This window comes from Ambystoma mexicanum, chromosome 13 (assembly GCF_040938575.1).
Source record: "Ambystoma mexicanum isolate Mex_15411 chromosome 13, UKY_AmexF1_1, whole genome shotgun sequence".
NCBI lineage: Eukaryota > Metazoa > Chordata > Amphibia > Caudata > Ambystomatidae > Ambystoma > Ambystoma mexicanum.
The window spans coordinates 715075746-715090621 of NC_090938.1; the positions used below are offsets into that span (position 1 = coordinate 715075746).

The following is a 14876-nucleotide window of genomic DNA, read 5'->3' on the forward strand; positions in this document are numbered from 1 at the left end:
TGCATCGTTCAATGCACTAATTAGGGTATGATATTTATTGCAATGATCCTTGACACTTGTTTCGCAACATTATAATAAGAATCCCTTGTACACATATTTCATGAAAAGTACATACACATGTGATGTCATCAGTGATGTCATCAATGACATTTGTGATGTCATCTTTGATGTCCTGGGTGTTAGTCTTAGCAGTGCACGGTGGTGGCACGAGTTATGGTTGCTTAGCTTACCATAACTGGCGAATTTCAAGGGTTTTTCGGTTTTACTTGGAACCATAACGTCCCTTTGACAAAGTTTTTTCACTGAATTTCATAGGTTTTTAGTAGCGCAACTTAACCATAACGTCCCTTTAACAAAGTTTTGTCACTGAATATATATATATATATATATATATGTATATATATATATATATATATATACATAGCGCATCATTATCATCATCATTATGTGTTGAGTAGCCCTTGGTACAGGTGTAGTCAACATCTGAGTGGATGCGTTTTCTAAAGTGTAGCTTGAACATCAGTCCAGGCCCCTGCCTGATCATTTTGCATAACACCAACCTTATGCCAATTCGCCTCCTATGATTACAACCAGTTCAACCCAAAGGCTTGTTTCAGATTTGAGCATCAGCCATACAATAGCCAGTCCTCATTGTATTTTTAAAATCATCATTAAATTTGTGAAATGGTTAAAATACAAACATTATACACCAAACCCTTTCATGCAAAATAAAAATAAAAATATACACCGATAAATACACCTGACATATAAATACACCTTAAATCTTTAGAAAATACAACTCTACATATACAATAAATTTACATTCTACACAGTACACAATCATAATAAATACTTAAATAATAGCAGCTAATGTAAGTGAAAGCTGATTACCATTTAATAAACTGCTTCTAATAGTCAATCTTTAAGATTTCATTATTATTTACAAATTCTGTGAGAAATGTTATCTTTGCCTCCTCTGAAAACTACTACATTTAATTGGTAAATGTTTCAAAGTTTCACTTTCAGTAATCAAGAAACCAGCCAGGACACATGGGTCTGTATCACACTCCATGTCGATGGAAAAATAGCCACAGGCATGGTGACCCACCCGCACGCATCTGCAATCACACGCTACTGGATGACACATCGCACAACACCTCTGTCACTAGAATGCAGCTAAATCCCAGGACACAAAATCAGTCTAGCTGGACACATAATGAGTCTCCAGCACTCACATACTCTCCTGAAAACCTCACAGCACCCATCCACAAGCCAGCTCGACATGGGTCGCTAGCAGGGACTTGGCCACCCCTACCTACCTTCCTTCGAATTGGCTATGATGCACACACGCATTCTAAACTCCTCTGACAAATTTCCCATACCATGGACTTCGGTGCTCTAAGGCCGTTCACCTACAGTGCTTTGAGACCATACCAATGGGAATAGGCACTATACAAATGACAAATGACATTACAGTATGTTTACGACAAATTCTACAAAATCTCTTGACATTATCAAGGTTAATCTTAGAGTCTATCACTTACAAGCGTTCTAATAAATTGATTTTTAATTTAATATGCATTTTCTTTTTATCCCTATAAGGAAAATAAAACACATATGACCGACTTTTTAAAAATAAAGGGGCATGTAAAACATAGTCCTTTGCTAAGGATTTGACCATTAACGTGTGTAGACTCCAATCCCATTTATCTGCTTTCCTTGGCAACTACTCATTCTCAGGCTTTGAGCTCAATATCCGGACTAGACTGGAATTCATGAGGTTGTTCCCGATAGTTCTGCCATCAGTAATGGGCGCTCTCTTACTCCACCTTTATTTGCCACGAAAAGGTGTCTGCTCACCTGAGTGACATGCATAAGGTTGCCACTGGCAACTACTGCCGGCCCTCCCACTGGAGGAGACAACTGCACCTATGTCAACCCTTTCATCGAAACCCTAAATCACTTCCTCCTTCCTTTGTTCCTCTATAAATCAATTCCATCCATGTTATTGCCATCTTTCACAGTCCTCGTCTCCCAGCCTATTGACACCTATTAACTGAGAACGGCATGCCAAGGCCGGACTTTTTAATACATGGAGATGGGCTTGAAACTGGGAAGGGATCTGGATAATATTGCCTCAGGAAGGTGGGCAGGACTTGTGTAAGGGCAAAATGCCACACTAGGTACAGTGCCGATTTCCCTCCCTTACGCTTCTGTTGGCACCCTAGTCCTACATTGAATGACATGCAGTGACCTATTGAGAGGTTGTACATATTGTGCCTGAATTTCATGTTGTTAAGTGACAGACTTTAATGGTTGCTCTTGGTTTAAACAAAGTGAATGTTGTAATCCATCCATATGTATAAAAGTATAATGATGTCGATGGCAATTTGTTGCAATTCCACACTTCCACCATTTGATGGCATAGAAGTCTAAAGTATAGCTGGCAGCTTGTTTGCCAGCAGAACCAGATTGCATTTTAAAGTATAGATGGCAATATGGAGGAAAGTAGAAACAGACACTGTCAGATCTGACAGATCAGAGACAGCTAGTGGGTTACACTTATGTATGAATCACCTTAATGAAGTGATTGATGCTGAGTGGCCATCAAAGGGAGTGTTGAACCCTGGGAGATTGGAGGGACCTACTGGTTATTCCCAGAGCCAGTTCTCAAATAACCATGGCTGCCACCCCACGGTCAGGATTGGCTGAATGCTGCCAGTACCTTATGTGTTTTTAAAGTATTTTTTACTATAAAATAATATTATGAATGTGCTTTCATTGTACATAGGTCTGTGTTATGGGTTAATGGATTGGTTGGCATAAACACATGTTGAACCTTCCTAGAAACCGCCACTTTTATTTACAATATTGCACGAGAAATATATCCTTGTACTATTGCATTATTGATAATTAATTGAGTATGTATTATAAATATGTACTGCATAGAAAAATGATTTGTCTATGATTTAAGGCGTATTTATATGTTGGGTGTACTTATATATATTTCTTTTATTTCTATTATTAATTTTAAATCTGTTTGGCGGTGTGTCAGGTTTGTAATTGAACTACTTCATGTGGTCATAACAGGAAAAGAATGAGTAGTTGGCAGTTTGTGGCCGATGCTCAAATTGGCTACACTGTTGCACAGTTGGCTAGGAATATAGACTGAATCGGGGAGTGCCATATTTCGGAAGGGATGTACTTGACCAATTTGTTGAGCATAATGATCTCTGGATGCCATTACTTTGTTGGGTCTATGTGCAGCGTGTACTTATTACAATGTTCTCACTAATTGCTCATCCACATTACAGGTGTGGTGCCAAGCAATGCTGCAGAAGCTACACCTGCGCTTCACTCTACCACCACTCCCGACGCAACAATGCCCGCGACAATGTCGGAGGAGATGCCCAACCCTGCACCTTTACTGCCATTGACTATGAAGCACACAGGGAATTCAGAAGTCACAAAGACTGCCGTCCTGTCCACCACCCCGGCCGTGACTGTCACAGATTCTTCTCCAATATCACCACTCCCAGTGGCACAGATAACCGCTTTAAGCCCTTCAGCCAAAAGCTCCGGGCAATCAGCTGTGTTGGTGGCCGAGGACGCCACAGTATTTCCTCCTACACTGGAGATCACCACTGTTGGTATAACAAGAGATACACACACACAAAAAGTCATCAACAGACAGGAATGGACACTTAGCACAACAGCCGAGTCAGTGCAGACAACATTGCTCCAGGAAACCAACCAAAGTTAAGTCAATAGCAACAACATCTGAAGGGACCACAATGGAACAATCAATGACCTTCAATGATGACTCTGCAGCAGCAATACCATTTTCTGGGAACACAGTTGGCTCCTTAGAAACAAGTAGCACAGACCAAACCACCATATCCAGAACAAACTCAACTGTTACTGGGATTGCAATGAACGTTGTCAATTTCACATCGACCTCTCAACCAGCTGCGATAAGTGATTCAGAAATGACACAAATTCCAGAATCCACCAGATATTTACGTTTGTCCACCAGGGACAATGACCCTGAGACAAATGCAATTGGGACCACAATGAGCAAGACAGTTTTGAAAACATTGCCACCAAAAACCACAGACAGTCCTCCCAGAACCCAAATGTGGCCAGAGGTAGGAATCAACTCTGACGTCACAGTGGCTACTACACAGCCTGGTACCAGCCACAACACATCAGCATCATTGACTGACAGCAACAGAAACATAGAAGCTACACCCACTAATTCAGACTCAACCATTAATAAAAGAGCAGGGGAAGCTAACTCGGGACCAGCGGAATGGCTGGGGTTCTTTGCAACGCCCACAGACGTTAGCACCGGCTTCGGTGAAACAGCAAATAACCTTAGGACTGATTATCAGCATGTGACAGCTCAAGAACAATCCACTATTGATTGGACATTAAAACGTGAATTAGAAACCACAGCTGACCTACAACTAGCAAAGTTAGAGGGTAGCCAAAGAACCACTAATAGCAGAATCCAAAAACATGACAGTCACCCTTGTGTCAACAACTAGCCCTGTGATAACTCGGTATGATACAGGATCCAGCAGTAGACCAATGTCCCCACATTTATTTGATGTCACAACTAACCCAGTTGGACTGACTGATGCATATGTGACTGCAGTTAGCCAGGCAGCTAACATGGCTGACTCAGTCCTTACCAGCAGCCCTGAAGCAACAACTGTTCCTGTGACTACCACCGATCCAACACAGGCAAACATCTTTGAGCACAGCAAAAGCCCAAGAGGAGCGACGATGGATGTCAGGCCCACAGGTGGATCGGTGACATTAACAACGCCTCCAGAATCCACTAACAGGCACAGAGCACCAGGAACAGGTATGAGAAGCATCAGCAGACCACTTTCTACAACAACTGAACATGATAAAACAGCCAGTCACGCAAAATCAGCAGTATTGGCAGGACAGGGAGAAGCTAGCCCCACACCAGGGCTATTTGCAACACTGTCTGGTGGTAGCACCATCGCAGATGAAACAACAAATGACCCCAAAACAGGAACTAGTTATACGCAAATGACCGGCCCAGAGCAAGTCACAATTGATAGGACATTAAAAGTCACAACTAATCCATTAGAAATCACCACCAACAAAGTAGGACTGACTGGTGCACCTGTGTCCACCACTAGTCAAGCAGCTACAACAACTCGCTCAGACATCGCCACCAGCCTTACAGCAACATCTGCTTTCGTGACTGCGACCAATCCAAAACAGACAGCAATGTCTGAGCAAAGCAACAGCCTAAGTGCAGCGACGATGACTGTCAAATCTACAGGTGGACCAGTGACAATAGAAACTATGCCAAAATCCACAAATCGACACGGCACAACATTTTCCAAAACAACTGAATCTGATAAAACTATCAATCAAGCAGCATCACCAGCATTGGCAGGAGCAGCCAAAAGCCAGGCACATACAGCAGCTGCCTCACTGTCCACTACCAATCATGACCAAACTATTTCCACTAACAGTCCAAATCAGGAGGCAATCTTTGAGACAAGTAACAGCCCAAGAGAAGGTACAACGCACGTCAGATCTACAGGTGGATCGGTGACATCAACAACTACAGCTGACTCCCCTAACAGACACAGGGGAACAGGAGCAGGTCTGGAAAACATGGGCATGCCAGTCTCCACAACAGCAGAGTATGACAACATGTGTCATGATGCCTACCCCCAGGGACCCAGACCAAGTCCAGCAACCCTGGAAGCAGGCATCAAGTTATCCCAAGCAAGCCCAACAACCCCTGCTAGGGGCTATTTGGGTGCAGTCCTGGTGTCTATGGCGCCAGGCTCATATGGAGAGTCAGTCCTGGTGCCATAGGCGCCAGGCTCATAGATTAAAACTTAACTGATGCAGACCATGCTGCAAATTTACCTGATGCAGACCATGCTGCAAGAGCTCCAAGCCAAAAGAGGCTTGGAAGGGACTGCTTTACCTAGGGACTATTTTTTAACTCGGGTGGGGCTGGGGAGGAATACTTAGCTGGGACTACTTTGGAGGCTATTTAAACCACGCCCGAAGAGCAGCACACGCTTCTCATTATTCTGCACCCAGCAGCGTAACGCTCACCGTGCCTGCAAGTCTGCATCCAGTCTTCTACCATGCCCGCCTCGATTCTGGAGCTCCTAGAAAAAGGGAGAAAGAAGGAGAAAAGGTTAGAACAAGAACAATACCTTTGATCCTTACCTGAATTCCCGATCCATCGCGCCTTCGAGTTGGAAGAAAGAAGCTATTTTATGCGCGTCGCCTCGCCTGCTGCAGCACCACGCTGAACTCACCGCCTTCGCAGCATCTCCACATTCCACCGCATCCTCCTGCATGTTCCCGCCGCACTCCGGCACCTAAGGGGAAGACAAGAACAGCAAGGTGAGCCAAGGGAATACACAGAGGCAATATTAGATACCCCCCACAGACTTACCTGATTTTACCACCGGGGTACTATTCCTCTTCACGGGTCGGCGCAGCTTCCACTGCATCTTCGCCGAACCTGGCCCCTAAGGGGAAACAAAAGGACAGCAAGGTGAAACAAAGGGACAAACAAGGGGAAACCTCCTCACCACAATAGACTTAACTGATTTAACCGCCGGAGGCATTATTCCCCGAGACTTCATACTTTCTCTCAGCGCCTGAATAAGGGAGAAAGCAACAGGTTACATATTGACATTATTTTATCGAACTGTGTTGGATAATACAAATCCTTACCTGAACATTACAAGAGTGAAAGTCAGACATTTGAACTCTTACGAACTGCATACTTACGGCGTCTTGCCGGGAATCTCAGAGTCAATATTGTTCTGGAACTCACCAATTCCTTCGAGCCAGTGAAGCAACTGGTTATCTACGCGCCCCTGCCCTCAATGCAGGATGGAGAGCTCATCTTTCCAAACCATCAGGTCAGAATATGAGGGGACATCAAAGGTGATCAGTGGGGAGAACAGCGGGAGTGGGGGGTTTAACACTCAACTCCACGGGTGGTTAATTCCCTTTTTCCATTTGCAGAAGAATATTCCTACATGCCAAGCAAACGAAGCTAGGTGGGCCAGTCCAGTCTGTCATCTCGGCACTTCAAATTGGTGGAGACCACAGCTGTCCAGTTCAGATCGACGCCCCTGTGGGAGCCAGGTGAGCGTAACAACATGATGAGTCAAAGCGCATCACCAGTATTGTCAGGAGAAGGGTAAGCTAGCTCATGGCTAGCAGGACAGACAGTATTTTTTCCAAACCATCAGGTGAGAATATAAGAGGGGACATCAAAGGTGATCAGAGGGGAGAACAGCGGGAGTGGGGGGGTTAACGCTCAACTCCACGGGTGGTTAATTCCCTTTCTCCATTTGCAGAAGAATATTCCTACGGGCCAAGCAAACGAAGCTAGGTGGGCCAGTCCAGTCCGTCATCTCGGCACTTCACATTGGTGTAGACCACAGCTGTCCAGTACAGATCGACGCCCCTGTGGGAGCCAGGTGAGCGTAACAACATGATGAGTCAAAGCGCATCACCAGTATTGTCAGGAGAAGGGGAAGCTAGCTCAGGGCTAGCAGGACGGACAGTATTTTCTAAAACACCCGCTTACGCTAAAACCAATTTAGATGAAACAACAAATGACTCTAAGGTGGGAGTCGGTTACCAACATATAGCTGGTCCAGAACAAGTTGCAATTAATAGCATATTGAAAAGTGAATTAGAAATCCTAACTAAGTGCTTAACAACGACACCTTTGCCTGCTGTAGCCAGCAGCCAAAGAGCATCAGCAGCAGCCCCCGAAAACACAAGCAATAATAGAGGCACACCAAGTGTTACAGCGGCACCCTCCAGTCTTGAGCAAGTGGAAATTGCTTCATCCTACTCTGAGTCCATACCCATCCCGCGTACAGCATCAATAGTTACAAGGCCTATAAGCAGTTTGTCAAAGATGCCAATAACCCGTCTGTCAACAACTAACCTAACGGTGACAATAAAGGACTCAGGATCCAACAGTAAACCACTGTCCTCAACTTTATCACGACCAAGCAAATGGGATTGACTGATTCATCTGTGACCACAACGACTATTCCAGCAGCTGCAACACCTGGCTCAGACATCACCAGCGGCTCTGCAGCCATAGCTGTTTTGGCGACTTCACCCAATATAACAAAGGCAGCAATCTCTGAGCGCACTAACATCTGAATGGAAGATGAAATGAAGGTCAGATCTACCAGTGGGTCAGTGGAATTGACAACAACTCTGGAAATCACAGGCAGACACAGTGAAACAGGAACTGCCCTGGAAAGCATCACCATATCAGTTTCCACAACAACTGCATCTGATACAATAATCAGTCAAGCAACATCACCAGTATTGGCAAGAGCAACCAAAAGTCAAGCACATACAGCAACTGCCTCACTGTCCACTAGCAATCATAAAGATCAAGACATTACAGGCAATGTTATGCAGTCTAATGACTCAGAGCCAACAAGCAGCTACACAACACCAACACCTGCTTCACGCATTCAAGGTAACGCATTGACTTTCAACACTGAAGTGTATACCAAAGTATACACCACCACAGGAACTGAGTCAGAAACCCAAAGCAACCAAGGAGCCAGAACAATCATATCAGTTGAAACCAGCAACACAGAGGCATCAACAGCTCAGTCAAGAATCAAACTTATTCATGCAGGTTCAACACTTACACCAGAGGCAACCACCAATGTAGATCAAAAACCAACTGCATTAAGGCCTATACATGTTTCCACATATACACCTAGCACAGAGTCCACTGGCATGCCAAGAGCAGTAATCACTGAATCAAGGCTTACTGAGAATCCTTCAAACTGAACCACAAAAGGGCAATCATTCAGCCCAACAGGAACTAATATTGATTTAGAAACCAACTTGATCTCCCTGACCACAGGCCCGCTAGATGTGACCCATAGCCAAAAGGAACAGAAGCATTCATCAGGAACCACCATTAGTCAGGACGATGTAACAGCTGAAACACAACATACTGCCAACCTTGTGTATATGTTTCCTATGATTATAACCAGATCATCACACGGCTTGGTCTCAGAGTCCAGGACCAGCCAAATGATTCTTACTAATAAGTACAGGCTTTTAGGAACTCAGTGCCCATCACAACAAGCTGCTATACCACGATAACCTCTGAAATACCCAATGGTGAGTTGAAATCTGACAATAGCACACTGACGTCAACAACTCTGTCACTTTCCATTACAAGCAGCGCAGACTCATTTGCAGATCATTCTGAAACCAAACCACAAGGTACCATGAAGGAGGCTCAACCGCCACTACAGAAGAAACCACCAGCCTCGAAGAAACAGACAATGATTCAGAGACTGCAAGCACACCCGGCCAAAGGACTACCAAGAGAACAAGAACAGTGACAACTGAGTCAGGGCTAATAGACAGTCCGTTATACTCAACTGTTCAGAGTGAATCAATCGGCCACACAGTAAAACCTGCAATTATACAAACCAATATGACTTCTGCATCCTCACCTCCATTAGATAAAACCTTGTTGCAAGAAGTATTGAAAGATTCCTCAAAGACTGCCACCAAAGCAACAAATACAACAAACAGAGCTCAGAAAACCACCAAGATTGTGCTAACAATGTTTCCTATGATAAACAACTGTTCTACTGAACCCTCTGTTTCAGAGTCAAAAACTGGTAAAATACCATATACTATTTCTGCCTGGGCTTCAGTTGATGCTGGGGCCACAGCATTGCCTGAAATAACCACCGTTGATCTGGTAATCAACAAAAGCACACAGATGTCAACAACTATTGCAATTGCCAGTCAAAGCGAGATGACTGCAGACTCAGGTATTATAAGCAGCCAATCAGCTGCAACCACTGTCTCAGAGTTCCCAATCTCCGCTGCAGAAACATACGACTCATTCCAAAAAGCAATTGCTACGCAGAGAATGGTCTCTGAGCCCAGTACTCTTCAAGGAGCAGCTAAAACTGGCTCAAGAACGACAAGTGGCACAGTGGCTGTTACGCCCACATCAAAACCCAGCAACAACCACAGTGAAGCTGAAAAATGGTTGGGAACCACAACCAGATTAACTTCTCCAACATCTGCATCTCATAAAGAAACCATTCAACAAGCACTGACAGAATTGCCAGGAGTAGAAAACAGCCAAGAAGATACAACATCTGTCTCACTTCTCACTAAGAACAGGGACTTCAAACATATTTCAGAAGCTACAGCCAAATCTGGGCCTACATCGGACTCAGAGTCAACACACGTCAGCACAGTAGCAACATCTGGTTCATTCTTTACAAGTAGCCCAGTGACCACCCAAGCGTACACCAACAGTCATACCAAAATCAAAATTGGCACTAAGTCAGAAAAAAACAGCAGCCCAGGAACACTTGCATTTCTATCAATCCAGACCAAAAGGCCAGACTTATCAACATCTCATCCTACAAGTAGTCACGTAGGCTCAGCCCCAAGGAGCATCGAGGAAGCAGTAACTCGTTCTGGGGCCACAGAACACTCTGCCAATGTGCCTCTGCTGGAGGCTACCACCAAACCCAGAACACATGCATTTAGATCTACAAAGAGTCTATTAAGCACAGCTACACAGGATCAATCAGTCACCCCTACTTTTGTTCATGCAGATTTGAAAACCAGCCTGGACTCCTTGATTTCTGACCCGCCAACCTTTAAATACAGCAAATTGACCCCTTCACCAGAGAGCAGCACCAGTGCAGCAGATATACCAGATTCACTACAAATAACTAACCATGTACCAACAATGAAAGCTAGGAATACTACCAGCTCATCTAAAACAACTGGCTCAGAAATGAGCAAGAGCCAGACATGAACTATGACTTATTCATTGGCTTTACGTAACACAGGGGTTTCCACAACAACATCTGATGCCATAGTACACTCTGAGCAAACCATGGTTGATTCCAGAATCAAAAATGAAACACCCTCAACAGTGCTCTTACTTGCTACGAATAGCCAAAGAGAGTTGACAGCTGGCACAGAGACCACAAGCAACAAAGTGGTTGCAACAAGTGCCTCAGCGATCACCACCAATCATTCAACAACAGCTGTTTCCCTCATTACAACAGGTCCACTGAAAGCAAAGGCCACTGAGCCCAGTAGCAGCCATAGATCAAACACAGTGGATTCAAGAACCGCAAGCGGCCTTCTGACATTAACAATGAGGGCGACGGGGACATAGCCGGGAAACACAGACAGATCACATTTAGAAACAACTCAGTCGGATAAAACAAACAGGCTGGCACCACCAGCCGAATGGTCAGGAGCCACAAACAGCAAAGGATGGACAACTGCGGCAGCGCTTGCTACCGGTCATGGGAAACACCATATCTCTCAAAGTACATTTATTCTGGTGCACACACCTGACTCAGAGAAATCAAAGAACTACACAGCGGCTACATCTGCTTTAGTTGTCATGGGTAGCACATTGACTTTGACAAATCGAGTGTATACAGACAGCCACACAGTGATACTTACAAAATCAGAACATGGAACTGGTGGAACAGTATCATTCAGAACCAGCAGCCAAGATGCTTTAAACCCTCACTCTGAACTCACAGGCAATCATTCAGGCTTATGACTGTCTCCAGAAACAACCAGTAGTCTAGTACAAGCAGATAAACCAGAGCCCGCAGGTAGTCTATTAAATACAACATCTTCACAAGAGCAAATAATCTGGACCGCAACAACTGATGCTCCTTCAGAAGCCAACATGAGCTCCATGACTTCAGCACCAGCAGATGTTGCGGCGTACCAAGAAGGATTGATGGAATCATCAGAGACAACCAGTGACCCAGCGGACATAACAATGAGCAGACAACAAACTACTAATGGCGCGTTAATAACAGTTCCAACGACTACAACCAGTTCAACAGAAGGAAGTGTGCCAGAGCTTGGCAACAGCCACATATCAAGTAATACTCATTTCCGGGATTATGCAAGTGAACCTGGGGACTTCAAAACCCCATTGTATGTTATACAAAACTCTACAATAGCCAACATGAACTCAGGAACCCATAAAAACACACCACTGCCAACACCTACGTCAGTTGCTATTACCAGTCAAAGAGAATTAAATGGAGCCTCAGGAATAAGAAGCCAAACAGCCACAACAACTACCTCAGCACGCACAGGCCACCTTACAGAAAGAGAAGGTTTGGCCATAACAACCACTCTGATGCATGCAAATGTCTCTGATACCAGTACCAGCCACAGAACAAAGACAGCTGGTTTACAATCAACCCCTAGCACAGTCATTCTGACACCTGCAAGAGAACCAAGTAGCAACCATAGAGAATCAGGAACAGGGTCGGAAGGTGCAAACAGCCTTTCAACAGAAGCTGTTTCTGTTACTGCTAGTGGTACACCTTATATAACCATCTCTACACCCAGTGTCAATCAGAGAGAACCGGAAGTGGATTCAATGCCTAGAAGAGGCTCAAATATGGTAACGACATCCAAGCCAACTAAAAGCCACGGTGCGATAGGATCAGGTCCTGGAAGCACAATCAGATCAATTCCCACAACTGCTGAATTGCAAATAACAAGCAGCCATGCAGAACTCTCAGTACTGACAGGAGAAACAAACAGCCAAGCAACTACAACAACTGCCTCAGAGCTCACTACAAACCATGGACAACAAAATAGGTTTGAACTAAAACTAGTTTTGTAAATGCACTTCGTTCAGAGCCATCAAATACATTTACAATAGCTATGTCTGCTGCAGCCCCTACCAATAGCACAGTGACTACAACCACCGAAGTGTCCACCAACAGCCACAGCGCACTAACGGAGCCAGAATTCCAAATCAACCCAGCAGCCAGCGTTACTGCATCACTGGAGACCAGCTCCCTGGAAGAATTATCAGCTCATTCTGGAAATACGCGCAGTCCGGCACGCTCTTCAGAAGAAGCCACCACACTTGAAAACACAGGAATTTCTTCACTCCTGCATACACCCAATGTAGGGCCTACCATGGGACCAAGAACAGATTCGAGGCTTCCAGATATCCTATTTGACACAACTGTATCGAGGCACACAATTGAACCCCTAGGGGCTGGTACTGATTCAGAAATCTACATTGGATCCCCGATCTCTGCTTCTACAGGTGCAACCTCTATGCAAGTGGAAACAGCAGATTTATCAGCTAACACAATGATGCACAAGCAGCAACCAGCCATTCTTCTTACAACAACACTTCCTGTAATTGTGACCAGTTCAAAGCAAGACCGTGTCTCGGAGTCGAGAAAGGGCCCTATACTTTCACCTACTCATTCCGGAACTTTAAGGGACCCTTTGGTCTCCGCTGCTCCCTCATTTCACGCAATCTCTCACTAAAAGGAAGGGAGAGGTACAATTGGGACCACCATTGGCCAAGCAGTTATAACAACTAAAACACAGGAAATTACCAACCTGGTGCCAATAAGACTTCCTATAGTTACACCCATTTTAACACAAAGGGCCTCATTACGACCCAGGCGGTAAGGGGTTTACGGCAGCGTAAACAGCGCCGACCCTTACCGCCTGAGTACGAGGTCCATTAGCGCCATGGCGGATTTAACACCTGCTTTTAGCAGGTGTTAAAATCCATGGCGCTAAGGGACCATGGAGTTAATTACGCCACCGTAATTTACGGTGGCGTAATTAACGCCTTCCCCACTCCCATTATGCCCTATGGGGCAAAAATGGGAATGGGGAAGGGTAAATGGGGATTGGGGACTTACCGCCCCGCCAAGGTCGGAATGGGGCGGTAAGTCCGCCAACCACCATGGCGTAAACGTAGTTTACGCCATGGTGGTAAAGTCACGGCCCAGGCGGTAACTTATCGCCTGGGTCGTAATGAGGCCCAAACACATACCTCAGCCTCAAGCACAAGTCACAGACTACCTATTACTCTAAGTGATGCTGTGAGCTCCACAAGTCCATCAGACTCCACAGTAACCACTGAAAGAACCAATGTTAAGACGCCAATCTCAACAACTGTCTTAGTAACTATTACCATACAAGGAGAGAAGACAGCCACCGTAGGCATCACAAACAGCCAAACAGTTACAAATCAGTCAGAACTCAAAAGCATCACTGAAGGAACAGATGATTCACGCATTAAAAACACTTCTGTGGATACAAATATCTCCGAACCCAGTGCTAGCCGCGGAGTAGCTGCAACATATGTCAGACCTATAAGAAGCAGAGACATACTAACATCCACTCCAAAACAAAGTAACAAACACACAGAAGCAGGAACAAGGTCAGAAAGCACAAGCAACCCTTTAACTACTCCTGGTTTCCCCTCTACAATCGATTCAATATACACAACCATCCCTGTGCCCAGGTCCAGCCAGAGAGCGCCTGCAATAGATTCAAAAACGTCAAGTTACTCAGTGACCTCAACAACTTCAGAGGCAACAAAAATCCACTGTTTAGTAGGAACAGGCTCTGGAAGCACAAGCAGGCTAGTTTCCGTAACAACCGATTTTGATGCAACAAGCAGTCAAGCAACATTGGCAGTAGTAACAAGCAATCAAGAAAATGCAATGCCATCAGAGCTGAGAACAAGCCAATACAAAAAACATAATTTTGAAACTACATCTAGTGTTTTTAATACATTTGATTCCGAGCCGGCAAAGAACGTCCCAGCAGCTACATCGGCTTCCCTTGTTACAAATAGTGCAGCGGCTTTGACCACTAACATATACCCCAACAGCCACAAAATGACAGTACCCGAGCCAGAACACAAAAGCAGCCCAGAAACCAGCACAATTATTTCACATGAAAACAGGAGCCCAGAACCGTTAGCAGATCGT

General features: G+C 44.9%; 2 protein-coding genes across 2 annotated transcripts; both read left to right on the forward strand.

Annotated features, from left to right (window-relative positions):
- The first annotated feature begins 3325 nt into the window (after positions 1-3325).
- Positions 3326-7199, forward strand: LOC138520671 (mucin-22-like). Its single transcript, XM_069632949.1, has 2 exons — positions 3326-6947; positions 7054-7199. Exon 1 carries the CDS (start codon positions 4522-4524, stop codon positions 5872-5874), a length of 1353 nt encoding a protein of 450 aa, XP_069489050.1. The 5' UTR covers positions 3326-4521; the 3' UTR covers positions 5875-6947; positions 7054-7199.
- Positions 7200-9529: 2330 nt separating this feature from the next.
- Positions 9530-10885, forward strand: LOC138520506 (uncharacterized). Its single transcript, XM_069632861.1, has one exon. The coding sequence runs from the start codon at positions 9530-9532 to the stop codon at positions 10883-10885; it is 1356 nt and encodes a 451-aa protein (XP_069488962.1).
- Positions 10886-14876: the final 3991 nt, after the last annotated feature.

Coding starts and splice junctions, on each gene's coding strand:
- LOC138520506 (XM_069632861.1), top strand. CDS start 9,530: ATGACTTCTGCATCCTCACCTCCATTAGATAAAACCTTGTTGCAAGAA.
- LOC138520671 (XM_069632949.1), top strand. CDS start 4,522: ATGACAGTCACCCTTGTGTCAACAACTAGCCCTGTGATAACTCGGTAT.